This window comes from Anabrus simplex, chromosome 6, assembly GCF_040414725.1.
Source record: "Anabrus simplex isolate iqAnaSimp1 chromosome 6, ASM4041472v1, whole genome shotgun sequence".
NCBI classification, from domain to species: domain Eukaryota; kingdom Metazoa; phylum Arthropoda; class Insecta; order Orthoptera; family Tettigoniidae; genus Anabrus; species Anabrus simplex.
The window spans coordinates 344,474,134-344,501,381 of NC_090270.1; the positions used below are offsets into that span (position 1 = coordinate 344,474,134).

General features: G+C 38.5%; 1 protein-coding gene across 1 annotated transcript in view; it reads left to right on the forward strand.

Annotated features, from left to right (window-relative positions):
- Arl5 (ADP-ribosylation factor-like 5) overlaps nucleotides 1–27,248 on the forward strand; it is a 72,302-nt gene that overhangs the window by 13,568 nt on the left and 31,486 nt on the right. Inside the window, exons 2-3 of the mRNA XM_067148917.2 lie at nucleotides 8,507–8,715; nucleotides 22,395–22,630. Coding sequence (XP_067005018.1) covers nucleotides 8,507–8,715; nucleotides 22,395–22,630 — 445 coding nt within the window. The remainder of the gene's footprint in view (nucleotides 1–8,506; nucleotides 8,716–22,394; nucleotides 22,631–27,248) is intronic.

The window sequence follows — 27,248 nt, forward strand, 5'->3', positions numbered from 1 at the left end:
TGATTTTTCCTGATTTTCAGATCAAAATCTCCCGATTTTTGGTTTTGTAAAGTTGGCAGATATGCAGGAGGATCAGAGAGCAACTAGAGGAAGAATTAGGTGAATACCAAGGAGGCTTCAGACCTTGGAGAAGCTGTGCAGAACAAATCATCACTTTAAAATTAGCCATAGCATATTACAAGAAGCAAAACAAACCTCTTGCAATAACCTTCGTGGACTTCAAAAAAGCTTACGACGTGGACTTTAAAAAAGCTTACGACTGTATCCATAGACCTTCAATGTTGAAAATATTAAGAAATTTTGGGCTCCATCCAAAATTAATCAAATTGATTGAACTCGCCTTAACCAACACTAAATCAAAAGTCAAGTTCAGAGGGGAATTCTCTGAACCATTCATCATAAAAACAGGCTTAATACAAGGAGATTGCTTGTCACCACTGCTGTTCAACTGTGCCTTGGAATATATAAGAGGGAATGGTACAAGAGTAGCGTAACCCTAAGAACATCCGAATTGGAAGACCCAAAGACAACATAAGTTTAAATTGCCTAGGTTTTGCCGATGACCTTGCTCTCTTGTCCAACAATATTCAGGAAACCAGACAAGTTATATCACTACAGGAAATAGCACAGAAAATTGGTCTTGGAATATCTTTTGAAAAGACAGTAATCATGTTTACTGACCCACCACTCATAAACAAAATTGCCATAGGAAACCAAGAAATCAAATTGTACATAAATTTAAATATCTGGGAGAAATCATAACATATAACCTCAATGAAAAGCCAGCATGGCATAACAGAATAAATAAACTGACCAGAGCACAATATGTCACCAAGAATACCTACAACAAAAAAGGCGTGTCAATAGCAACAAAATTAAAACATTGCAAAACAGTCATTCAACCAGAAATAACATACTCAAGCGAAACCATCTTCAAAACAACTAACACTGCACAAATAGACAAAATACTCAAGATAGAGAGAAGAATCATTAGAACATGCATCAACAAATCATACCAAAAAGATGGACACTGGAGAATAGCTTCTAATGAAATTGTCTACAAGGAAATAGAACCAATAATGAGCTCAATCGGGAAGAAACGCATTTCATTTTTTGGACGTCTAATCAGGACACCAGAGAACAGGATCATCAGGAGAATAATAGAAAAATGATGGAATAGTAAGTGCAACATTAAGTGGATTACAGAAATCTAGGAAGATATGAATGAACTACAAATTACAGTGGAAGACCTAAGAAACAAAACCGACAAAATCAAGAAACTCACAGACAAACCAACCAGACTGCAAATCAGAATCAACAAACAGACAATAGGAAGGATGATTTCCAATGAAGAAAGAAGGATAAGATCAGAGAGAATGAAGAAGTACTGGGCTGACAGGAAATTAAAAAATTTTTTGTATAAAGTTGGCTAGAGTGGTCCAATGAAGGCCATAAAATGTAAATAACTAACACACTCCATTTACAAAACCAAAGGCCGTGAGCATATTTCTTATAAATATTACATTTGTACCAACTTTCAATTTTAATACATCTGGAGTAATTCCAGACGGCATAATGGAGTGTAGGTATTCTAAGGGTATGTTGGTTATGAAATCTGAGTCAGTTTCACCATCTGGCAATAGGGTATCGACACTTAATCAATAATAATAACACACAGTTCAAAAAAAAAATAAAGGGAACATGTTTTTGAACATATGCCATCCTCTACGAAACAATACCTCACACCCAGGTATATTACCAACTAGACCTTTATCCTTTACTGTTGAGGGATACAAAAGAACATCGATGGATTCGTGTTCATTTTCAAAACAGAAATAGAAATGTCCAAGTAGGGGTGAAAACAAAGTTAGAACAGTCCTCCAGGGTGGATTTTATCATAGTTGGAGAGCTTCAGTATGGTGTATGTCCTCTACGAGCATTTATCACAGCTTGGCACCTACGTGGCATGGCTCTGTATAAGTCGACGGAGGTCACGTTGCGGTATCAGGTCCCATTCTTCAATGAGAGCCTGTTCATGGTCTTGGTGAGTCTGTGAGCCTATCCCACGCATGCTCAGTGGGATTAAGGTCGGGGCTCACTGCTGGCCATTCCATCTCATGAATGTCCAGTTCTTGCAAGACAGCTCTGATAATTTTAATACACACATCCCAGATACACTACGTCATATAATTTTTATATTCAGTTTCATCTCCGTAAGATTGGAGTTCACCTTGGAGCTGTTTGAGATAAAAAAAATTACTGTCGATAAGGTCAAGAAAGAAAGTATCAGTTATGTGTATGATAAATTTTGTGTAGCAGTTTTTCTTTACAAGCGGTATTTTAATAGTTGCAACAGTTTTGTATGTACACCAGGAAACTAACCCAGAATCTCTCGCCTATACCACATGTTAGGTTGTTACCTAATCTACCTCACAGTACAAGACTCTCCCATCCAGCCTTCCTGGCATGTGCCATACTGTGAGCTGGTGGTCTGAAGGTGAGTAGTTACTGTACCGTTCCCGTTTTAAAATAGTCTACCGCTGCCGTCGGAGAGCTGCGTGTTCGGTTAGCAAAAAGTAAGATCAGGGCTAAAATAAATTAAAAAAATCTCAGTATAAATATACCATAGGTATGTGAACGGGAAACATTAGCATAATTCCATGAATAAAATACAAAATAGGGGGTAAGATACATTTATTGTCTAAGAACATAATGGAAATTTGCAAAGTAAACAAATTAATAAGTAAAACGATTTAAAATGGCTCAAACAAATGCCAAAATTACCAATATGTGCCGTGCACATTATTAAAAAATTATTTAGGAATGAACTCGATGGATGAAGCTGTACACATAAACCGGCTTCGGTGGTGGGGTCATGTGAGGCGAATGGAGGAGGATAGGTTACCTAGGAGAATAATGGACTCTGTTATGGAGGGTAAGAGAAGTAGAGGGAGACCAAGACGTCGATGGTTAGACTCGGTTTCTAACGATTTAAAGGTAAGAGGTATTGAACTAAATGAGGCCACAACACTAGTTGCAAATCGAGGATTGTGGTGACGTTTAGTAAATTCTCAGAGGCTTGCAGACTGAACGCTGAAAGGCATAACAGTCTATAATGATAATGAATGTATGTATGTATGTAATGTATTAATACATTTCGTGAAAAGACGGGCAATATCCCGTATTAATATTAAAAATATTTACAAAATTTACTTCGCTTTGAGTCGGCGCAGTTAAATGTATCTTAATAAATCCTGATGGATATAATTTCGATAAACGTTTGAGACATACTGCGACAGAATAGAATTATACTAGATCCAGTCCATATTACAAGTTATATTTACAACATTTATAAACAATTCACTCTGTTCTAGGGGTTCCTACTTAAAACTACACTGAATTTACAACAGACCTTTCTGTTACAATTGGACAGCTTAAATAACAGACTTCCCATCAAATTGAGCTACGGGCTCATATACAAGTCTTTAACCACGATGACAATGACATAAACATCAAAAACATATATGACACAAATCAATATAAATGCAACACTTCAAAGAAACCTGTAAATATCTTGCAAAAGGAAAAAAAAAAACCCAGGATATCACTGTGTACCCGCATATCTGAATTACAATTTGAGATGCTAAACTCCTCCTTATTAGAAATCACAAGGAAATCCTGGCTCAGTTAAACATGTTGAGGGTAGATCATCTTGCACGTCGTATCATAAATTTCCTGACACTCCAGCTATGAGACAGCCTGCCTTGCAAGAGATGTCAGCTAATTGGATTCTTAATTCTTGCCTGAGAGAGTCTAATATATCGGAGACACATATTAACGCTGCAAATCACTGCTCTGTTCATTATACAATCAATAGGCCTCGAACTCAACTCGATGCTTTTCAATACACATTACTAGGCCTTAATTACACATTTCAATTCAACATGGCTACTTTATATGACACACGGCACATAGTATCAATGAACATTCTAGGCAAATCAAGCCTTTCTCTAACTACGCAGCTAACACCATTATATTTTCCCCTTATAATACTTAGCAGGCACCTCCGTCCTGTCTTAGCACACATTTATATAAATCTCAGTTTATTAGGCTAATCTTGCCTTTCTCTCATAGAATCACAACACATTGACAATTAGCTGGTCATCTTTGCCTATCTGAAAGACACTAACTCAACGATGCACTTTCAAGCTGGTTACATCTGCCATGCAAACACCTGTAAGACTTGCTACATGCCTTAAAACAAACAAACAAACTGTTCCCTACTAAAATTTATTCCCATATAACTTTTAGGTTGTGCAGCCTCCTTAATGAAAGAGTCTACATCTTGTAACATAAATTGGAATACACAGTAACCTCATGACAAACACATATCCTTATGTACACCTAATCATTTCCCTCTTTTCCATCTAATAAAAAGATAAAATAATAAGAAAACTTCAGGGTTCGAACGAACATGCATTTCCTCTGAAACATCACATTATATTAAAAAAATAGCTCAGCCACAAAAAGACTGACATTTACAATTAAACTACATTACGATCGAACTAGGCTAATTCCTCTATCTAACCATGCCTATAATTTAAGATAAACTTAACTGGTGTCGTCTCAGCTTTCATCATGGTCCCCAGGCCGCTACGTTTGCGTAAATTATGCCATCATTGCAACACACTGCATGGTGTTACAAAATACACTGATGGTCCTTGTTTCTTCCATCACCGTCTTTGAGATATGGTGTTCCCGCACACACACCATTAATTTATACCGAGCGGTAAATAACGATGCGCACACAGTCTTCGTGATCACGGAACGCGTACCAATTACAGTTTTTGCACTATGTGAATGCAAACTGAATACACGGGCTTGGAGATATCGATAATAAATACCGTCTTCGTCATTAACAATCCTGTGCAAAAACCGCACTCTGGCATACTGCAATGTAATACATGATTATATATAGCAAAGGTAATTGCTTTGTAAATTGTACTGTACACTTCCGTGATTAAATAATATCACTTGCACCTAGATAATGCATATTACTCGTTACATGATGTCTCACATTTCACGATATAAATCTGTCTACTTGGTTAAAAAAAATCGTCACTGTTAAAGTTACCACAATTCAGTATGTGCTTGCTATAAGGAGTTCCATCCCGCACAGTCTAACAATTCAGAGCAGAATGAATATCTGATAGCGTCTCAAAACCTCATGCGCTCACAAGACTTCCTGTATTAGTAACACCTCGGGAATCTCCACTGATACGATGATGCAATGGCCCAGCTGCCTACTTGGTAGAAAATGCTGACTCGATGAAATTATATTTATTACTTTATTAGATCGAAATTAATTACTATTTCTGTCTACAGGTAGTTTTAAATACATGAATTAATTCTTTTTCATCTCAAAAATGTGGAGTATGGCTTTATAACAGATTGCCTAGTTAAATCAATGATGGTGTAGCACTGTAAAAATCAAAGTCGGTTGGTCTGAATTCGTTTGTTCTGTAGATCCCTGCATTCCGCAATTTTGCTTCCAAACTTGTGATTGGTCTCTTTCGAATCTGCCGCTTTCAAGCAATCGCGTAATTTTCCTGGCTGACTCATATGAAATATACGAACTGCTCGCTGTTACCATGGAAGATAAGTAACAGTGGTACTGTGGGTAAAAGTCTTCAGTGACGAACGCTGACATGCCTTGTCCAGGCCACCTTGGTGTCAGAGATGATGATGCTCAGGTTATTGGTGCTTTGTTGGTAATGTTAGCCCAAGACAAGAATAATGTCTAAGACCGTGCCCCAAGTCCTGAAGGACCGTCTGGGCATGTGAAAGATTACATTGCAATGGGTTTCCCACCACTGAATGGAATTGGAAACATAGCAATGATAAGATGATGCAGAAACCCAGTTGGAGCTCTTTAAAGGAAGGCTCACGTGCTATCATTAATGCTAGATGAGACCTGGGCTTGATTGTCTGAGCCAAAAATAAAATGTCAATCAAATGAAAATCAGCAGTTTGCAAGAACCCCAGCAATGTGAATTTGCTATTAATTCTGGTGTACAACTATGAAAGTGTTGTCCTAACTCATACCTACCATACCCCACAGCATTACTGTTCATTTTTAGAACACAACCTGCGACCAGCAGCGATACTTTTGCAGATTCCTCCAGTCATTTTCTGGATAATGCTGGGGCGCACGTAACCAGTGGCTGAGTTATGTGCTCGATGGGACTGGGAAGTGCTCTGCCATCCTCTATACTCCCCGAGCTTAAGCCTCCTGTCATTTTGACTTGATTCCGAAGATGAAGGAAATGCTTTGTGGCATCTGCTTCCTAGTTTTGGTTCTGATAAGGACTTTATGGATTTAAACAATGTTTTGAAACTTATCTCATGTGTAAAAAAGTTTAATGAAATGATGCTTTTGTTAAATGAATAAACTTCATTGTTTGTCCGTATTGGTCCAAGATTACAACTTTTATTATAATTTGGGTCCACCTTATTCAATACATAAAAATTGTTGTGTAGATGTAATTAATAAAAGTTAATGCTTTTGTGTCAGAAAGTTCAGACAAGTCTTGTTATTACTCAAGGAATACCCAAATTTATTATTGCCAAATTCTTTTCGGAAGCTTTTCACATGTTCTCTAAGTTTATATGCAAGCAGCGTTGATTAGACATATTTTAAGAATTTCATTGTAAGAGCAATAGAAGCAAATGAGGCCCATGAGTGAACAATGTTAGACTTAGCCTACAGTGATTTATATTTTTCACCAGTTGCATTCTTATTCGAGTGACTGGGCTAGAGGTTTATTACCGTATACAGGGTATAGAACTAGCTTTCAGTAGAACTTAATTGAATTGTCAATAGACTGAGTCAGTTTTATCTTTCTTTTTTGTTTGTTTTTCGAGTATGCCCTGCATAAACAATATTCTTCAAGCTGAATTGTATCACAAGGCTGAATCTATAATATCAAATTACACTGAACTATCACTATTATTAGGAACACCTCATTCGGGTTGGTCCCCTTTTGCTGGCGATCATGGCTTCCAAACGTCAGGGGACAGATCCCACCAAGAGATGCATGTCGTCCAGTCCAAGCCATGCCTGCTACAGCATCTAGTGTGGTTAACGCACATTTTGTGGAGGCATAGGAGCAAGCCGCACAGTGTGTTCCAGGATATCCTAGTCATGTTTGATGGGTTACAGTCTGGGGGGTATGAGGACCATGGCAGAGTGGAGATTGCATGGTGAAGTTGACATGTCATGTTGCTTCCCAGACTGACACTGCTATCACCGGCCTGTTGGATGCCTCAAGCTGTTTATGCCAGATGTGGACTTGGCTGCCGGTACAGTGCAACAGGAAATGGAAGTTATCACTCCTGACAACCCTCGTCCGTGCGTCCAAAGCCAAGTGACACCTTTCTTGGGGATACCTGAGGCGTGGTTTGATGACGTTGGGTCAGATTATTGGTGTATGGCTCTCGAACCAGAGTCGGCGCAAGATACGTCCCATGTTCGTTCTGAAATGCTTTATTAGTGGAGTCAAATGTTCCTGTGTAGAACATCGTTGTTCTGATATCAGTTGTGACACCCAACGCTTGCCTTGCTGGTCTAGTGGCTGGCCACAGTTTGAGCTTCTGCTCGATGTCCGTCGGTGGTTCTTCTACTCCTAGTACACTCTCGATACTGTGGTATGGGAACAGCTAACAAGAATGACTATTGTCAGGCGTCAGTTATGTCCATGGTCAAAGTTGCTTGAGTTACCACCTTTAACCATCACCATCAAATAATATCATCTGACGCGCAGAGGAGAAGTCAGCACGTTATCTTTCAGCCGCTCGTGGTGTTGTCACCTTGTGATATCACATCATTGGTCACAAACTGTCACAACCCAGGTGTTCTTAATAAGGTGATCGTTCTGCTTTGAGAAGTATAGAAAATACATTATACTTTTTATACTGTTTGTAGTCCTGTTGACTGAGCATATGGCTTTTAGTGCTGGGGTTGTCTGAAGACATGTTGGCTCGCCTAGTGCAGGTATTTCTACATGTCTGTGTGTATGATGATGAAAATAAGGTAGGGAGGTGGTGAAACCCAGTGCCAGCACATAGCCTACTGCTGTCAAATAACACCATGGGGTCGACAGACGAATCGCCTTTAATAGCGTCATATGCCCTTACTCCATGTGAACACTTCAGAGGGGTTTGGAATTTAATACAGGCTTTTGGGATGAAATCTAGTGGTTAGAAATTGTATACCACCACCTCTCCTACTCTGGTGGTCAACATTCTGGTGATAACATTTTTTTTTCCACCAGAGGGACACAAACTGACTAACCATGGTGTCAAACCCTAGAGACTTAATGCCTTAGCAGGCGGGCAGCATGATGCAGTGCTCTGCTTACCCACCTACCTTTATGTATGACTTTGAATTGTAATCCCTTTTTTTTTTTTTTTTTTTAACTGTTCTCACTGGTGTTGTTACTTTCAGAGCATAAGATCGTGATGGTTGGTCTTGATAATGCTGGCAAGACAACCATCTTGTATCAGTACCTTATGAATGAAGTGGTGCATACTTCCCCTACAATTGGCTCAAATGTTGAAGAAGTTGTGTGGAAGAATATTCATTTTATTATGTGGGATCTTGGAGGCCAGCAGTCACTACGAGCTGCATGGAGTACATACTACAGTAACACAGAGGTAACAACCTTTCAATTCTTGCTAAGTCTGATGAATTTACACTGTTGTTGTGTTTGTTGCTGTTTTCTTTCACATCAAGTTCTTTCTCAATAATAGTTCTAGTTTGGAGCCATTTTTGATGCATATGTATACATTCTTTTTACAACCTCCCATGAAACTTCATTCTACCAATAATAGTGCTCCTTCCCCATCTTTTCTCGCTGTTGTATCAAGGCATTCCTTTGTAGTTTCTACTACAGCACGCCTGTATGCCTGCCATTGTCTTTCTGTATCCTAAATCTCCCTATTGTCTATTCTTTGGTGCGGACTGGAGAAGTACTGGCCTTCATAGCCAAAGTAGGCAAATTTGATCCTGGCCCAATCTGGCGGTATTTGAATTTGTGTAAATACGTCAGCCTTGTGACAGTTATACCAGCGAGTAAACCAACTCTAGTGGGACAAAATTCTGGCGCCTCCACTTCCCTGAAAACCATAAAAGTAGTTAGGACATAAAACCAATAACATAATTATAATAATCTATTCTTAACACCAACTGTATCCATGTACTTCTTGACCTGGACATTATCCAGCATTCTTATTCTGCAAACAGACTTTGCTGTCTCTTTCATAGACCTGATGATACCGGTAATTTACTGGAGATCAGATAGTGGTCTACATCATTCAAATTTCCCGAGAATATCCGTAAATTCCTAATAATATATTTTCTGAATTCAAAGTCAGTTATGACGGTCTGTTATGAATCTGGTACTACAACCCTCATAGGTTTGCAGTGAATAGTCTTATGCTTGAAGAATGAATTGCTGACTGCCACAGATGGCCAGTAAATGCTTCAGTTCTGTTTTCAATTCTTACATTGAAATCGCCCATTGAGGCTGCCATTAACCTCGACTGCGCCATCTCTCAGTGCTTCATAAAACTTGTCAGTTTCCCTCATCTGCTCCCTCAAAGCATAAGTTCACTGTTCTAATTCCTGCAACTGCTAAATCTATCCACATCATTCACTTATGTGCCAAACAGAACCTCTATTTCATACTGTGATTTTCTTGGTTCACAATCCCACCCTACACTCTAATATTCTTCTTCTAGCCTCCCAGGTTTGTTCTCCATATGCAGGCCATGCAGTTACGGGCACACAGCTGTGAGCTTGCATCCAGGAGATAGTGGGTTCGAACTAGGGTTACCAGACGTCCGTATTTACCAGGACATGCCCTTATTTTTAGCGTCTGTCCTGGCGTCCGTATTTATTTTTAAATTATTTGCTGGTTGTCCGTATTTTCGTCTAATGTTAAAATGAACTTTTTCCAACTGGAAACCCATTTTTGTGAACTTAGACTCACTTATTCCATAACCTTTGACTTCAGCTGAAGCTTGAACTTTTTAAATTCCTGTAGTCTCTGACTAGTATATTATCACTGGTCAAAGTCGATAGTCGTTGACGATAGCATACAGAAATGGAAGCTAAAGACAAATAATTTTCGTCCATATTGCTGCTTAGTTGTGCCACGATCCTTGTGATCTACTCTGCAATATCTGTTGTGATGTGTTGGTACATTAAATGTATTATGGGGAAAAGAAAGTTTAAGTTCACTGCTGAATTGGAGAAAAGATATAAATGCTTCAAAAAGGGGCGCACCGACAAAGAAGCCATGTGTCTAGTATGTAACCCAGGAACATACGTTTCTGTGGCTAATTGTGGAGCTATGGATTTAGAAAGTCACATTACAATGGGCAAACATAAAGCTAATTTTCAAAGTGCATCAACTTCAACTTCAAATAATGTGTTGACATTTTTTAAAAATAACACATCAATAAACAAAAATGCAATTGCTGCAGAGGGAATTCTTGTGTAGCACAATGCTGTTCATCATGGGAGCTACAAAACTATGGATTGTATGTCTAAGCTTCCATCTAAATTATTTCCTAATTCTGAAATAGGGAAAAATATTCACTGTGCTCGTACAAAGTCTGAGGCCATTGTCAGTAATGTACTTGGACCTCACTTTGTAGAAAGTGCCATTAAACAAGTCAAAGACGTATCATACATTGGTGTTTGTACGGATGGCAGCAATCATGGGAATATAAAACTGTCTCCTGTGCTCATGCAGTATTTCGATTACGGGAATGGACATGACCGATACAGAAATACCATTCTTTTCAAATTCTGAGCAATGTACTGACAAAACTCTTATTTTATATATATAGATTTTAGATTCAGTAGGTAATAGGACTGTATCGTTTACACCATGGGAAATTACTGAGTGAAATGAGGGCAATTGGAATAGACAAGAGTGGTTGAATGGGTGGCCAATTTCTAGAAAAAAGAACTCAGAGAATTGGAGTAGGTGAGTGAAGTGTTACCTGATCCTGTAATGATTAGGAGAGGGGTCCCACACTGCAATATTATTGGACCAATAAAAATATATATGTAATTGAGTAAATAACTGGCTATTTGTGGATGATGTTATACAGTATAGAGTAGTAAATGAGTTACGGGATTGTGAGCGAATGCAATGGTATGATGGTACACAGGGTGAAAAGTCCAAGAGGAAATGTCCTCAGTTTTAATGAATGTGTTCATAGTATAATGTAAGTACCTAGGCATTAATATAAGGAAAGATCTTCATTGGGGTATTCCAGGTTGTTAAGAAAGGTTACAGATCTCTTGACATGGTTGTGAGGGTATTTACAGGTTCTAATAAGGATGTAAAGGAAAAGGCTTAAGACCTCGTTTAGAGTATGGTTCCAGTGTATGGGACTCTCACCAGGGCTACTTGTTACGAGAACTGGAAAAGATCCAAAGGAAAGCAGCACGATTTGTTCTGACAAAGGAGTAGTGTTACGAAAATGTTGCAAACTTTGGGCAGGGAAGACTTGGAGTAAGGAGATGAGATACTCAACTAAGTGGTATGTTCAATCTATAATGCAAAGGAGGGGGTGTTCCACCTCATCAATACAAGATTTAAAGTTCAAATTATATTTTATATTTAAAATACTAGTACTAGTTTTAACCCTTTAATTGGGTCATTCTCACCTAGATACATAAATTCTTAAATACTAAAAATAGCACTCTTTGATGTAAAAATTGTTAAAGAATTATTAAAAAGATATCACAGTTGTCCATAGAATGCTCACTATGGTTGTTAAAAGTATCTTGTGTGCACCAGTTGTTGTGAACTGTCCTTCGCAAATAGTGTGAACATTTTGTACTTAAACTGCGTAGAAGTATGGTATATCCTCTTCAGACCCAACGCCCACGCAAGTGGACAACTATGATGAAATCCACATTTTTCAGCTCTTATATTCCTAAATGAACAGTATGTACCAATATTTATATTTTATACCGTCAGACGTTTCTAATATAATTTGTCCACAAATGTGGACATTAGGTCTGCATTATGTCTATGCCTCATGTTCACTTTTGTGAATAAATTGTGAAATCCGCTAATATTTCAAGTATGATAATGTGTTAACTTCAATAAAGGGTGGAGTCAGCTTAAATAAATTGTAAATGTATTGTATTCTTTTGAATCAGCTGACATGAACACAGAAAAGAAACACATATTTACATGTTATTTCAGTAACAGACTGTAAGTTTTCTTCCCTTTTACGTATGGAAATGCACAAAACAAGTCCTGTCCTTAAGACGGCAGAAGTAGACTTTGCATGTTAAGCAGAGAATGAGGCTTTTTTTTTTTTTCATTGCAGCCAGGATTTCGGATCTTTGCACGTCTTTAACATCCATGGCTAGAGGGAGATGACCGGCAAACCTAGAAACAAATTGATTGTGTAACTAAATAAGTATGATTATTTATGAGAGTTTTCCATATGTGTTCTAGATTAATGTAGATTTAGTTAAATTAGGTACCATGGCAACATGGACTGCACATTACCTTGAGCAACTTATTGTTGGTAAGACCAAATGTCCACATGCGTGGACAAATAGTCTTACCCAGCTATTGTTATAGAGACCTAATGTCCACATCTGTGGACAAAATAATTTGCATGCACATACAGTCGACACCAAATAAGAACAATAATACATTTCTGCATTATTCGTCAGTTCGGGTCTTTGATTACCAGAAACCAACTGAAAGAGTTTATCAGACAAGCCCGTAAATGAAGTATTAACAAGTATTTACCTGTAAGTCAGGTGTCCTGTGATGTATTCATGTCTTCACTTCCCGCCAACTTGCTGAGTGCTACCAAGGAGGTTATAGAATGTTGAAAAACAGTGAAGTTTAAAGAGAGATCCTTTGAGAACACACTCAAAGTAAAATTGGAGGGACATTCGTATTTCATTGTTAGTCAGGGAATAGAACATATTTGTCCACATATGTGGACATTGCGTCGGAAGAGGAAGAGCTGTGTTAATGCAGCTATAGTTTGTTTCATGACCTGAGGGAACATGCAAGGTTGCTATGAAGATAGCGGTAAAATTGAGAACTGTTGCCAGTTCATCAGTCATCATCATCGGTTTACCCTTCCAGCGAGCTGGGTAGGGTGTTTGAAAACGAGCATCTTCCAGAGTTGCCTATTCAGAAAGATTTTATTGTCCATGACAGGTTCCCAATTCCATCCTCTTCTCTCCACGTTTCTCCCCTCAGTTGGTCCATCCATTTTCTTCTTGGTCTTCTACCTGTTATTCTCTTTTCCAAATAAGCACATGGTAATCTTGTGCTATTCATTCATTTAACATGCCCAAACCATTTAAGTCTAGATGATCTAAGTCTTTCTTCCATTGATTCATTTAAATCTAGGTTAGATCGGATCTCATCATTTTTCACGTGATCAAGTCATGTCTTTTGGAGGGCAGTTCTAAGAAATTTCATTTCACCAGCTTGAATCCTACTACAATCCTTTGATGTTAGTGTGCAGGTTTCCAGAGAATATGTAAGGATGGGAATGAAATATGACTTTTACAGGGTCATTTTTGTTCTTTGTGGGACCTTCTCTCATCCCATAGTAGATGTCTAACGATACTGTAAAAGTTAGAGCCTTGGGTTACTCTGTCTGTTATTTCTATCTCAGCTCTATTATTATTAGCCATTATGTTTCCTAAATATCTGAACTGATGTAGGCTACTACTTCAACTTGGTGGTCCTGTATATTTATGTTACATTCTGTTTGCCGATTTTCGGTGCTACTGTTTTCGATGGGTCGATTTCATTCCATAATCATTAAACGTCTTACACCATGCATTCAGATTATTTTGCACTCCCTCCTCTGTTTCATCCCATATTGCCACATTGTCTGCAAACACCAGAGTCTGAAGATCTTTATTACCTTTTCCTTTTAGTTCCTTTAAAATGGTATCCATAACTGCTATGAATAGAAGAGGTGATGTTCTCCTTTGGTATACTGATGATTAAGGAATCAACAGTATTTGTATCTATTGCAAATCTGGATTTGAGTGACCACAGAAACAGGCCCACATGGAACCGAGGGTACATCCATCTGTTCACTTCAATCCAAACTTGCAGTAGATACACATATAGATGATTCCTCAACCAGTAACAGTTCTCAATTTTATAGATATCTTCATAGCAACCGCGGATGTTCCCTCAAGTCATGTAACAAACTATACCTGCATTAAGCTAAGTTGCACAGAATTGTATATACTGTATTTCTACACATTTTAAATACAAACTAGAGGACTCGTACTGCTCCGCAGCAGGTCAGATAACTCGTTTTGATATGCTTGTCGTAGTCATTTTATTTTTCCTGTCCTTTTCAATAGTTTTATGAATATTTAATACCGGTAGATCACTAAATATGAAGTAAACAGTCAAATCAGCAAAGCAATATATTTTTACCTCCAAGTAAGACAGCTACTATGGGAATAAACAAGTAGGGTACCACTCAAAACCAAGATGACACTGTATAAATCATACTACACCCCTATCCTCACATACAGCCTTGAAACCACTTCATTAACAAGAAAGGACAACTCAAAACTTAGAAATTAGGTTCCTATGCACAATGATCCAGAAGACCAGGAGGGATAAAATCAGGAATGAAAAAGTCAGAGAAAATGTAGGACTAGAAGACACCTTACTCCAGAAGATCCAAAAGGCAAGACTGAAGTGGTTTGGTCATGTGAAAAGAATGAGTGCCAATAGGTCTGCAAAAAAAAAAAGGAGTATGAAAGAGAAATAAGGGGAAAGAGACCAGTGAGCAGACCTAGAGAAAAAATGGAGAGACTTGGTGAAGAACGATGTAGAGGAGAGAGGTCAGCATTGGGAGCGGATTGTGAACGAAGAATGGGGCTCGTATACCACACCTGGGAAACTGGAGTTGGTCAGCGATGATGACGACGACATAATAACTGATTCATTCGTAATGTAGTATATAACACTTCCTTCATACAATATTCACTGTGCTTCGACCATTCGGCCGTATCTGGATCTTGCCCGAGATAGTGCAACATACAATTGGCCGTGACTGAATACTGGTTCGGTAGGTGACACCCACTTTTTTAAGAGTTTGTCCCTCCGCTTTATTAATGGCCATACAGAGGGCTAGTCGACTTAATACCTTCCCGTCTGAGACTGTTTACTCTTAGCAGCATGTAAGTTATTAGGAACATTCTGCCATCTGTTGAGTGTATTTAGAAGCTGGAGAAGGTCAGAGAACCAGCAAAGAAGAGTATTCTTCCATGATCAGAGGTGTTACAGGTAGTAATCATACGTGGCTGCATGGAATCACATTACTAAGGATGAAAATCACATACAGTATATCAGAGTATTAATACAACCTGCTAAGTACAGAATGTATTGCCTTCGCCTGCAAATATTGGAGTGATCATTTAATGATTTGATTTTACGATTACGCAAAGTGAACTGAACTTAGAGACCTATCCGTGTCTGATGATTCACCGGTAGGTAATTCCAGAGAATAAAAAAAAGAATGAAGAACGGACTGGACAAAGCTGCTTTTGGTAAATTTTTTTAATATATAGAAGGTTATACTATTTGTGAAGGACAGTTCACAACAGCTGGTGCACACAAGAATCTTTTTACAACCATAGTTAACATTTTTTGGAAAACTGTGATATTTTTTAATAATTCTTTAACAATTTTTACAGCAAAGAGTGCTATTTTTAGTACTGAACTGAAATATTCAATTTTTTTCAAATTTTTCTCCTTATTGAAATGAAAGAACATATTATAAAATGGAGATTTACGTGCATTTTATTAATCATACTTTACTAGAATAACTTATTGTAAACACAATTACACATCTTAAACCATCAATCACTGGTCGTTTATCTTTACAAAGTCTGTTAGTTTCTTTTGCCGCAGTCATTGAAACCTACAAGAAGATGCAGTGTTAACCAGTGTCTCATAAAGATCACATCAGTGGGCATAGCAGGGGAGTGTTGCTCGACGTAGCGTACAGCAAGTTCTAAGGCAAGTTCATTGTTGTCTTCTTCGTCATTCTGTTCTTCAACTCCAGATTTTTTCTCCACCATAGCTACAATAATTTCTTGGTCTGTTAGTCACTCACTAACGTCATTTTCATTGGATTCCTCGCACCCAGGAATTTATTGAACAAGTTCAAGGAGATTGGCAGATGCAGACCCTTCCACTGGACTCTCGATGAATGAGAGACTCGGCCACAATTTCTCCCACATTTTCCTCATGAACTGCTCACTTGACATCCTCCCATGCCTCTGCTGCCAAGAAAACCACGTCCTTAACATCCACGTTCTTCAGTTTTTGAAGAATAGTAAGTGAACTTTCATTCTCAATCACGTACCTGAGAATTTTCTGTTTATACACAAGTTTTACATTTTGTAGAATGCCCTGGTCCGTTGGCTGGAATATTGATGTAACATTAGAAGGCAAGAAAATTGCTCTTATTTCACCACAAGTTAATTCACTCACTGCTGGGTGCGATGGAGCATCGTCAGTTAAGAGCAATGCCTGAGAAGGCAAACCACTTTTTACACTATAAGTTGTTACTGAGAAAACAAACTGTTCTTCAAACCATTCCTTGAAAAGTTATGCATCCATCCTTGCTTTTCTTTGAATCCTGTAGTAAACTGGAAGAGTGTTCGTTACAGTTTTTGCTGATTTGCCGATAGCCATCGGGGGCAGTTTATTTGTTCCTGCAGCATTACTACATGCTAATACAGTGATCTTAAACCCAGATACAGATGCAAGGGAAGGGCCGTTTCATCAACGTTATACACTTCTTGCGGTGAATAATTTCCTGATGCTACCAAATCATTAAATTCACTGCAGCGGCAGGAACACCTGATAACTGTTCTCCTGTTGTTAACTGACGTATTCCAGGCCTTTCCTTCCATTGATCGAACCATCCAGTGCTGGCAGTCAATGAAACAGCTCCTTTCGATAATTTATTTAATTGAAGCAGCTTTTCTTGAACGAGAGGTCTACTTAATGGAGTACTTTTTTGCCTCTCCTGTGAAAACCATAAATAATGCACTTCACCAAGTTTATGAATTTGGACGCTTTTGATGTTTGGCAGGTTTTAAGGATGTGTGCTGACGATGGTGTATGAAACTGTTCAACTTTAGAGCGTTTTTTTTTTTTTTCCCAGTCAGAAAATGTAGCTTTTCCAACACCAAACTCGACAGATAATCTTGATGCACTGTCACCCTTATCGAACTCTTTTCAGCACTTCAGGTTTTTCTTGAAGAGTACAAGACTTGTGCTTTCACTTGCTTGCCATTTTCAAGCCTTAACTTAATCAAATTTATCACAGTATAGCTCTGCTAGTAAGCTGAGACAAAGCCAGCAGCTAACTGAAGAGGACAGAATCGCCCAGAGAGTTGGGTGTTCATGTTCTGCAGCACTACTACCGGGAGAGTAGCAGAACTTTCAAATAAACATTTAAAAAACAAAAGTGTAACCCGTTACCGTACTTTAACAGTTTTAAGAGACAAGTTTTAACCTAGTTTCACTCGTTTTGTCCCATACGGGTTCTTAATTACCATAATTTTCTACAGTGTTTTATTAATGCAACTGATGAAGAAAGGGCGTTCCAAATTATGTACTGCTCTGTATTGTACAGTAGAAGCTATTCTCCAGTTAATCAGAAAATTTTGTAATCCGAACAGACTCCGGTCTCAGACAGTATGGATTAACGGGACTCCACTGTATTTATGAATTTATGTATCTAGCTGAGTATGACCCAATTAAAATTAGTACTAGCGTTTTAAATATAAAATACAATTTGATCTTTAAATTTTGTATTGATCAGATGGAACATCTCCTTTGAATTATAGATTGAATGAAGGAACCATCAATACAGACAATACGAAACTTATATTTGTAACCGTACGAAAGTACGATCCCCAAATTTTAGGTTAGGAAATTTCGTAAAATAATTTGTAATGTTAAAGTCAAGAAAATCATGTAATTTTGTTTATTTAGAATGTAAAAACGTAATATTATAAGAAGAATGTGGTTAGGGAATATTGCATGTGTGCATCATTTTATTTTGTATAAATTTCCGTTTGGGTAACAGTCTGTAAATATGGTCTAGCCGTAAGGATTGTGCAACCGGGAAAACAGCGACTACATCGGGAAGGACGGTTGAAGTCTGTTGAATGTGTTGCAACAAAGTGGCTTGGAAACACGAGGTATGGCAGGTAGTACAGGCTGAAGATTGGAGTGGATCAATGTGGATGTACGTGAGTGGACGTTTGATGTCACATCAGACGCACGATAGCCAATATGAGGGCTTTGTTTTAAGCAAGGTTGGGTTGACTGAGTGACGTGTGAAGAAGTGCCTGTGAGAGCGTTGCTACTAGTAAACTTTTCAGGATGCTATAACCACGTGCAGCAAGCCTATATAAGTATGTACGCGAGTGCAGCAAGTCATTCTGTTTCTGACTCTGATTCTGTTTCTGGTTGTGTTTGTGTTCTTGATTCTGTATGTTTCTCACTCGGACCGGCACGCGGGAGCTACTTTGCGCAGATTCCTAGGCGATGCTCTATTGTTCTTAAGTATATTTTACCTATGGAGTGAGCACGTTAAATGTCGCAGATGCTACAAGTTTCTGGTGGCCGTTGTGTAAAAGACGCTACTAAGCGTTTATTTCTAATTCCAACCCTGTATAATAATTAGACTATAATTCTTCTACGAGATAATGTACAATGGATGTGGTGAGGCGTCAGTAGTGGATGTGTGGTTGTCCACAGAGCTAATAATTCTTGGTAAAGGAAATCGTCGGCCGAGTGTGCAGTTTCAGTTGGAGAAACTTGAGGCGTCACACTAACCTGTGCGGCAGTTGGGAAGGACTCAAGACGTCGATGAAGTGTGTAAATAAGGTTTGTAAAGAAGGTTGCATCCGTACATAGAGAAAGTCGTCGTACTTTTCTTTATCAGAATATGATTTTTGTTCTTTAACAGTAGTGAGTGTAGTGGCACTCTTACCTGGAGGTAGGTTAAGAAATGTATATCTAGTGAAAGTAATAATTTTGTTGGTGGTAGTAGTGTGTATATTTGCCTTTGTAAACGACAAACGAGTAGGTTCACAATTAAGTATTTATTTATTTTCCACCTAGTCGATACAATGATTGCTTAATGCAATTTAATGGTTAAAAGTGGTACATGTTTCGTATATTATCAACATCTTCAGCCACATAACACTGTTTAGATGAAAAATATATAAATTGACAAAGTAATGCTTTAGAGGAAGTGTCCTTAAAATTGGTTGTCAATCTTATGTTAATTTTAAGGACATTTCCTCTATAGCATTACTTTGTCAATTTATATATTTTTCATCTAAACAGTGTTACATGGCTGAAGATGTTGATAATTTACAAAACATGTACCACTTTTAACCATTAAATTGCATTAATCAATCGTTGTATCGACTAGGTGGAAAATAAATAAATACTTAATTGTGAATCTATTGAAGTGCGATACGGACCATGAAGCTGATTTTATGTAAATGAGTAGGTCTCGTCAAGTAATGATTTATGTCGGGTTTTTTTTGTAGTTGTTTGTAAGTTGCCTTTGTGGACGGCAATCAGGTGTGGGTCTCATCAAGTGATGATTATTGTGGTATTTATTATATATTTTTTATTATTTTGGGAGTGAAGTCATGGTATGAAACTTGCAGTAAATCTTTTTATCAGTGGAGTGAGGATGAACCTGGTATGCCACCCACATCTAATTTCAGGGGTAAACAGGTAAGGTTATAAAGTAAGTCTGGAGCTTCATCAGCCTGATGACCGTCGCCTTGAGAGAGGGAGTTGCTCATTGCTCTACATAGTTATATATTCCTGTAATTGTTTACAGATGGTGCCCAGTCTTGGTATTTATACTTATTTCACTCACCGTTTATTCATTTCATATTTTCAATAGCATGCAGAAGTTACACATGGTACAAGTGGTATGTTCCGAGCTGTCAGTGGAGAGATGGTGTGGAATGACATTAGTAGACAAATAAGTTTGATTGGAGCTTTTAAAAGTAGGAAAGATCAAAATATGAAGATAAAGTTGGAATTCAAGAGGACAAATAGGGGCAAATATTCATTTATAGGATGAGGAGTAAGGGATGGGAATAATTTATAAGGGAAATGTTCGATAAATATCCAAGTTCTTTGGAAACGTTTAAGAAAAGGCTAGGTAATGTGCCACGTGGGCAACAACCTTAAATGCGGATCATTGACTGGGCATGACACGAGTTTTATATTGCATATGGCAAGCGGAAAATACTGTTTACTGCACACGTGCCCTCAGAAGGATTTTGCAAGTGTTTTAAATTAGTTTTTACTCTTCTTTGTTAGGGAGCTTATGAATTTCTTAGAGGAGAATAGCAGTAATGCTGAGTAATGCTTGCAGGCGAACGTCTGGAAGCCAAGGTCGTGTGTTAGTAGCCGGGAGTCCATGTCGTACTTGGTCGCAATATGTTAATGGTTATAGTGCAGAAGCCTGGCCTGCGAATTTATTTCAGTAGCGATGCATTTCTGAAGTTGCCAAACTTTCTGCAAGCTATAAAAGAGACTGGTTTGACTCGTAATACGATCGATTCGTGCATTTTGCTAAAAAGAATTGATGATAATCGTATAGCCTCAAGTATCTTGTGCAAGCATTTTAATTTGATGCCATCTGGCATTCAGTTTTACTCTCGGCCCACTAGATGGCAGAGTAAACCGGATCACTCTGTGGCTGAGTTTTGTCTGGTAAATACCGAATGTGTTGCCAGAGATCTTTTACATGCCAACATTGTACGACATGGAGTCCTATCTCTGCCAGGTTTGAACCCGTTATCTTGGGGTCTGGAGGCCGACACTCTTACCACTGATTCAGAGAGAATTTTGTTGATAATAGAACAGTTGATAATTATACAGGCCCTTCAAAATTATTCCAAATTCAAAACACTCTCTAAATACAGAACCCAAGATTTCAGTCTGCCTATCTTCGATCAAAAAACATCACAATTAATGAATCTTTGATCTTGTAGAAAGGTTGGTTAGGCTTAAAACAGTATATTACACTGGTAACTGTGGAGTTTGGAATAAAAATGTACAAACTTTGTGAATCTTTTACAAGTATTCACTATTCACATGCAGAGATATTGAAGATACTGTTGGTAAGTCAAATTTAGTGTTATTAACTTGCATAGTTTCTGAAATATGCAACATTTTGTGAAATGCTACAAAATTTCACTGTGCTAGTAAATTTAAATACCGCCTGGATTGCCGAAGCTAGGCGACTGAAATGCATGCCGGAGAGGTTGTCTTGTTGAATCTCCCGTCTCTTCCTCGTTGTCCTCTTACCCGTATATAATTTACTCCTAACGCATCAGACATCCATCCATCCGCTTTGCTGACTTAGCCAGTTCTTTCTTTCATAAGCCCCACATCAAATTCCACTACATTTGCTGAATTGTTTCCAAGCAGTCCCTACCCTGTTAAATGAAAGTGGGACCCACATCACTCCTGTAAGTCTGAGGGTTCCTAAAACTAATCTGACAGTGAAAATTTCACCTTTTTGGTTTAGAGACGATGGTGGATTGGGCAGTGCTTTGCGGCTGGGCTCGTGGAGGGCCACAGCTCAGAACATGCCCAAGATGCCCTCTTATATTCCATTGTTCATGTTTCACGACATAACTGCAGGAACCACGTTGGAATATAATCTAAAAAAGTATCTATTGAAGTTTATTTATTTACTTGTATGCCTTTTAATGCTGGTGGTGTCTAAGGACATTGAATTTGTAGCAAAATTTTTATATATCTTGTAAAAGATCAAACTATTTGAAATATTGACATGTTGATTGTGATTGGGCCATTTAATTTTAAATCTGAGTCATAGTTTTAAGTAGAGTGGAGTGTTGACAGAATATTGGCGTGTGTTATGTAATTACCCCTGTTGTTGGATGACCATGAGAGTATGAGCTTTGTTGGAAATCAGAAGTAAACATTGTAATTTATTGCATTTCTTTTGTTAATTGCTGTGCGAATAAAATCTTGATTTATTGTTTTAATGTCTGTAATGCTTCTAAACAGAAAACTGATTTATTCTGTCCAGAGAAAATGGGTTAACTTGCATGAAATTGATATTATGTTTATCAAATTGGTAAAAAATCTTCAACTGGCTGAAATATTTTTGTTGATATCATAGCAAATGGTGTACAATTGGGTTTTGTAGTTTTATTTGAATTTCTTGTCATACCGTATTTATTTATGATGTTACAGTTCATAATTGTAGTGATAGACTCCACTGACCGGGAGCGTCTAGCAGTAACTAGAGAGGAGCTGTATCGAATGTTGGCTCATGAGGAACTCTCCAAGGCTGCTGTTCTAATATATGCCAATAAACAGGATCTGAAAGGTTCTATGACAGCTGCTGAAATTAGTAAGCAACTAGATCTTACTTCAATAAAGAAACATCGGTGGCAAATACAGTCCTGCTGTGCTCTCACTGGAGAAGGGTATGTGTCATTTCTCATACAATATGGATAGCTCACATTGCTTATATATCTTCATGTTTCCATGTCCTTTCATTGGGATGTATTTTCTCCATCTTTACACACTGTTCCTGTATTGTAGCCTTGTTGCATTCGTCTATCTGCATTCCATTTTAATATCCTGGACCTCTTCACCCAGTTGAGTTTTTGTACTCTTCAGTCCATCTGCATTCCTTATCCTAAAGCTTTTTCTTCCTTCATCTACAAACTGAGCAGCATCTTATGCTGCATTTGTGGTCTAACCATTATACATTTCTGGAGATTTAATAGTGGTTAGTATTGTTGGACTACTTATGATTAGTACCATCACGCGGGAAACACAGTGGGTTGCCTTTACTTGCGAGTAGTACCACTATGTTAGGTACACAATAGGTTTGTGATTAGTAGCAGCAGAGAGTGGTTCACTGTGGGTTTCCAGTACCTCTGATTAGTACCACTATATGTGGAACATCACGCGATTACGTTGCCTGTGATTTGTACCCACGGTCCCGAGAAAACTCGTGTTTGCCTGGCCGAGCATTGTGGACCAGTCCCGAGTTATCTCGTATTAGCAGCAGACTGAAGTTTAGTGCTATCTTTTGAGATATACCAGAACTATTTGGAAGTCAGGGGTGATATATCTCTGTTATGTATGGTTCCACACATTCGATAGTAGCATTTATTTTTTATTATTCTTCATATCATAGATTTTCTTTGCATTTTCTGACATGTTTACAGAGTTTAAAGAGCCATGCAGTTTGCAAGATGGTGGTGCCCAGGGATCGCACATGTTTAGACAGGGATGAAATTATTCGTGAATTATGTGCTGATACAGGCTCCAAATGTCCAAGTGATGCTGAATATTTAAAGTTCAATGATGAAATATCTTCTAAAGGAAATGTTTCGAGTGATTACGAGGATATAGCCTTATCTTCAAGGTGTGGAACTCGCGTGGCGCAAAACGAGTGTGATAATTGTGTTAGGCCATACTATTATTATTATTATTATTATAATATATATATATATATATATATATATATATATATAATTCGCTGGAGCCATCAAGGACCACGTTAAGTTTTGTTGCATTTGACACTGAACTTTGCCTTCTTTAGAGCCCAAATTTCCCTCATTCTTTGTGAGTGGGCTGCTTACACTCCTCTGTCCAAGGGGCACCGTGTCTTCTCTTCGGTTGCTCGTCTCGGTTTAGCCCGTTCGTCAATATTTTCTTGCGGAAGAGATCTCTGTTAAGGCCATCTTCAGCTGAGATATGTAGCATTTGCAGATCTTCTCTGGTATTTCCAAACCAGGGAATTGTGGTTTTGGGGTTTGAATCAAAAAAGTAAAAGATTTCTTTAGTTAACTTTCTTCCGTCCATTCTTTTCAGATGACCGTAAAATCGTGCCCGTCTTTTTCTGATTGTTATAATCTATTAGCTTCATTTCCGTATTGATTGGTATCACAGTATAAAGATAATTTAAAAGTCACCACCTTATCAATACACAGATTTATTTACTTCAAAATTGGTAAATTAGGTCAAGACCGGTTTCGATCTGTAAGGGATCATCTTCAGTTGACATACATATAAAAAAGATATTTACAAAAACATCACATGTAAAATATTAATCTTTTAGTTAATTCAATTGAGTCAATTTTTTTTTATTTTTTATTTTTATTTAGAATGTTGGTGGGTACATCTTAGTTTTTCTGATTGTGTCGGTAATTTTCTCTATCTTGCTGGATCTCTTTTGATGGATTCCATTTCTGTACTTTGATCCCAAGATTCCTCTCACAATTTTGCATTCTCTTTTCTCCAGTTCTTCAAGGAGTCCTTTGTTGGCATTTAGAGACAGGGTTTCGGCTGCATATAGAACTACTGGCTTCAGAACTGTTTCATAGTGACGTATCATGGTGTTTTGGGAAAGGCATTTTTTGTTGTAGATTGTGTGGGATGTTTGGTAGGCTATTTCCAGTTTGCGTACTCGCTCCTGAAGTGCTTCTTTGTCCAGTCCATTTTTCATGATGATCTCACCCAGGTATTTGAATTTGTCTACTCGGGTGATGTCCCCGTATTTTGTATGGAGTTTTGGTGGAGCCTCTTTGATGTTAGTAATTACTTCTGTTTACTCAAACGATATCTGCAAACCAGTTTGTTCGGCAATTTCCTTTAAAATTTCAACTTGAGCTCTAGCAGTTTCTATGTCGTTTGAGAGAACAGCAATGTCATCGGGAAATGCTAAGCAGTCTGTTGCGATCCCCTTGGATGTGGTTCCTATTCTCAATGGACTGTAGTTGGTTTCCTGTAATCTCACCCGCCAGGTTCTGATGATCTTTTCAAGAACACAGTTGAAGAGTATCGGGGATAGCCCATCACCTTGTCGGACTCCTGTCTTGATGTCAAAGGAATGCGAGAGACATCCGTGGAACTTCACCTTGGATTTTGTATCGGTCAGAGTGGCTCTAATTAATGCCAGCAGTTTCAAATCAACTCCAAATTCATTTAAGATGTTTAGCAGGACTTCCCGGTCAATGGAGTCGTACGCTTTCTTGAAGTCCACAAAGACAGACACATACTGCTTGGACCTTAGTGTACAATATCTGATGATCGTGTTGAGATTTTGGATCTGTTCAGCTGTTGAGCGACCTTTTCTGAACCCTCCTTGGTATTCACCTATTTGATGTTCGACTTGTGCTTCCAAACGCTCCAGGATGGCAAGTGATAGAATTTTGTAAGACACGGGTAGCAAAGATATTCTTCTGCAGTTGTTGATGTTCTTCATGCTGCCTTTTTTGTGTAATGGATGGATCAAAGCTATTTTCCAATCTTCGGGTAGGGTCTCCTTGTTCCAAATTTCTTCTATTTGCTTTTGCAAGAAGATATCAGGTGATTCCTCTGGGGCATATTTCCATAGTTCTGCTACTACTGAGTCTTCCCCCGGCGCTTTGTTATTTTTGAGACGGGCAATGTGGCGCTTGATTTCATCTCTGTCGGGTGGTCTGGAATCTGGGTACCTGAGTAAGGGTTCCTTGGTCTCAATGGCGCTTTGCGGTTTAGAGCAATTAAGTAAATTCTTGAAATAATCTGCCAGAATGCTGCAATTTCCTTCATTTGACGTCGCTAGCGTGCCATCCTTTCGCTCAAAGCATAGAGATGGTGGTTTATAGCCAGTGAGTTTGCGTCTGAAGGCTCTGTAGTACTCTCTCCTTTCATTCTTCCTAAAGTTTTGTTCCATCTTTTCAATGAGAGATTTTTCATATTTACGTTTCTCAGTTCTGAACACCCTAGCTGCTTGGGCATGTTGGGCTTTGTAGGTTTCCCAATCATTTTCTGATTTCGTAGAGTAGTACTGTTTCCACACATTGAGTCTTTCTTGGAGGACTGATTCGCAGCTACCATTCCACCAGGTATGCTTTTTTGCTTCTCTTGATTTCTGCACGTCTTTGGCGGCCTCAACAAGGAGACTTTCGGCGTTGTTAAAGTCAGTCATTTGGTCTAGCCTTCTCCTGGAACTCCTCGACCCTTTGCCGAAGTTTATCATTGTCGAAGCGTGTGATCTTTTGGTTGTCTTCCTTGTGTTTGCGGGAATTGGTTTGAATTTGATAAGAGACATGTAATGATCTGAGGCCACATTGATGCCTTTCTTTACCTTGACATTCATAATCTCAGGGCTGTTTCTCCTAGAGATTGCAACACGATCAATTTGGAACTCTCCAAGAGCTTGGACGGGAGACCGCCAAGTCATTTGCTTTATGGGTAGATGGCGAAAGTGGGTCAACATGACCTGCAGGTTGTGATTTTCACAAATGGACACCAGTCTTTTGCCGTTGGGATTGGTTCTTTTGTGAGCAGGGTAATTTCCTATAACTTTCTTGTACTTCTGTTCACGACCTAGTTGGGGATTGAAGTCACCCAAAAGAAGCTTGACATGGTGTTTGGGGATTTTGTTTAATTTTTCATCCAGTAGGTCCCAGAAATTATCAACTTTGTCTGGATCAGATTTGTTCTTATCGTTTGTAGGAGCATGTGCGTTAACTAGGGCGTAAGTTTTGTTCGCGCATTTAATTGTGAGTATAGACAATCTGTCATTCACAGGTTCGAAATTTGCAACCAATTTAAGGATCTTGGTTCTAACAGCAAACGCAGTTCCAAGCATCACAGCTCCATTGAGGATTCCTCTTTGCGCTTTGCTCTTGAAAAATCGGTAGCCTTCGGATTCAAAAATCTCTTCATCTGGGTACCTTGTTTCCTGTAGGGCCATTATGGATATCTGATTTTCGTGAAGAGCTTTGGTGAGGGTTTTCAGCTTGCCAGTTTGTGTAAGTGAATTTATGTTGAAAGTTGCTAGAAAGGTTTTAGATTTTGGCCTGAGTTTTTGACTCTTCGGGGTACACCGAAACACTCCGACTCGTCTCTTGCATGATGTCAAGTCTCCCCCAGAATCCGAACGAGACTCGTGTGCCGTGGCGTTCACAACAAGGGATTTATCCGAAGATTTACCCCCTGGGGTATGTTTCTTGAAATGTTGTGCCATCATGCTTTTTGACTTGACTTTGCTTTGGACGAGTACCCATCCCTTTACAACTAGGGTTGTTAGCCCTAGAG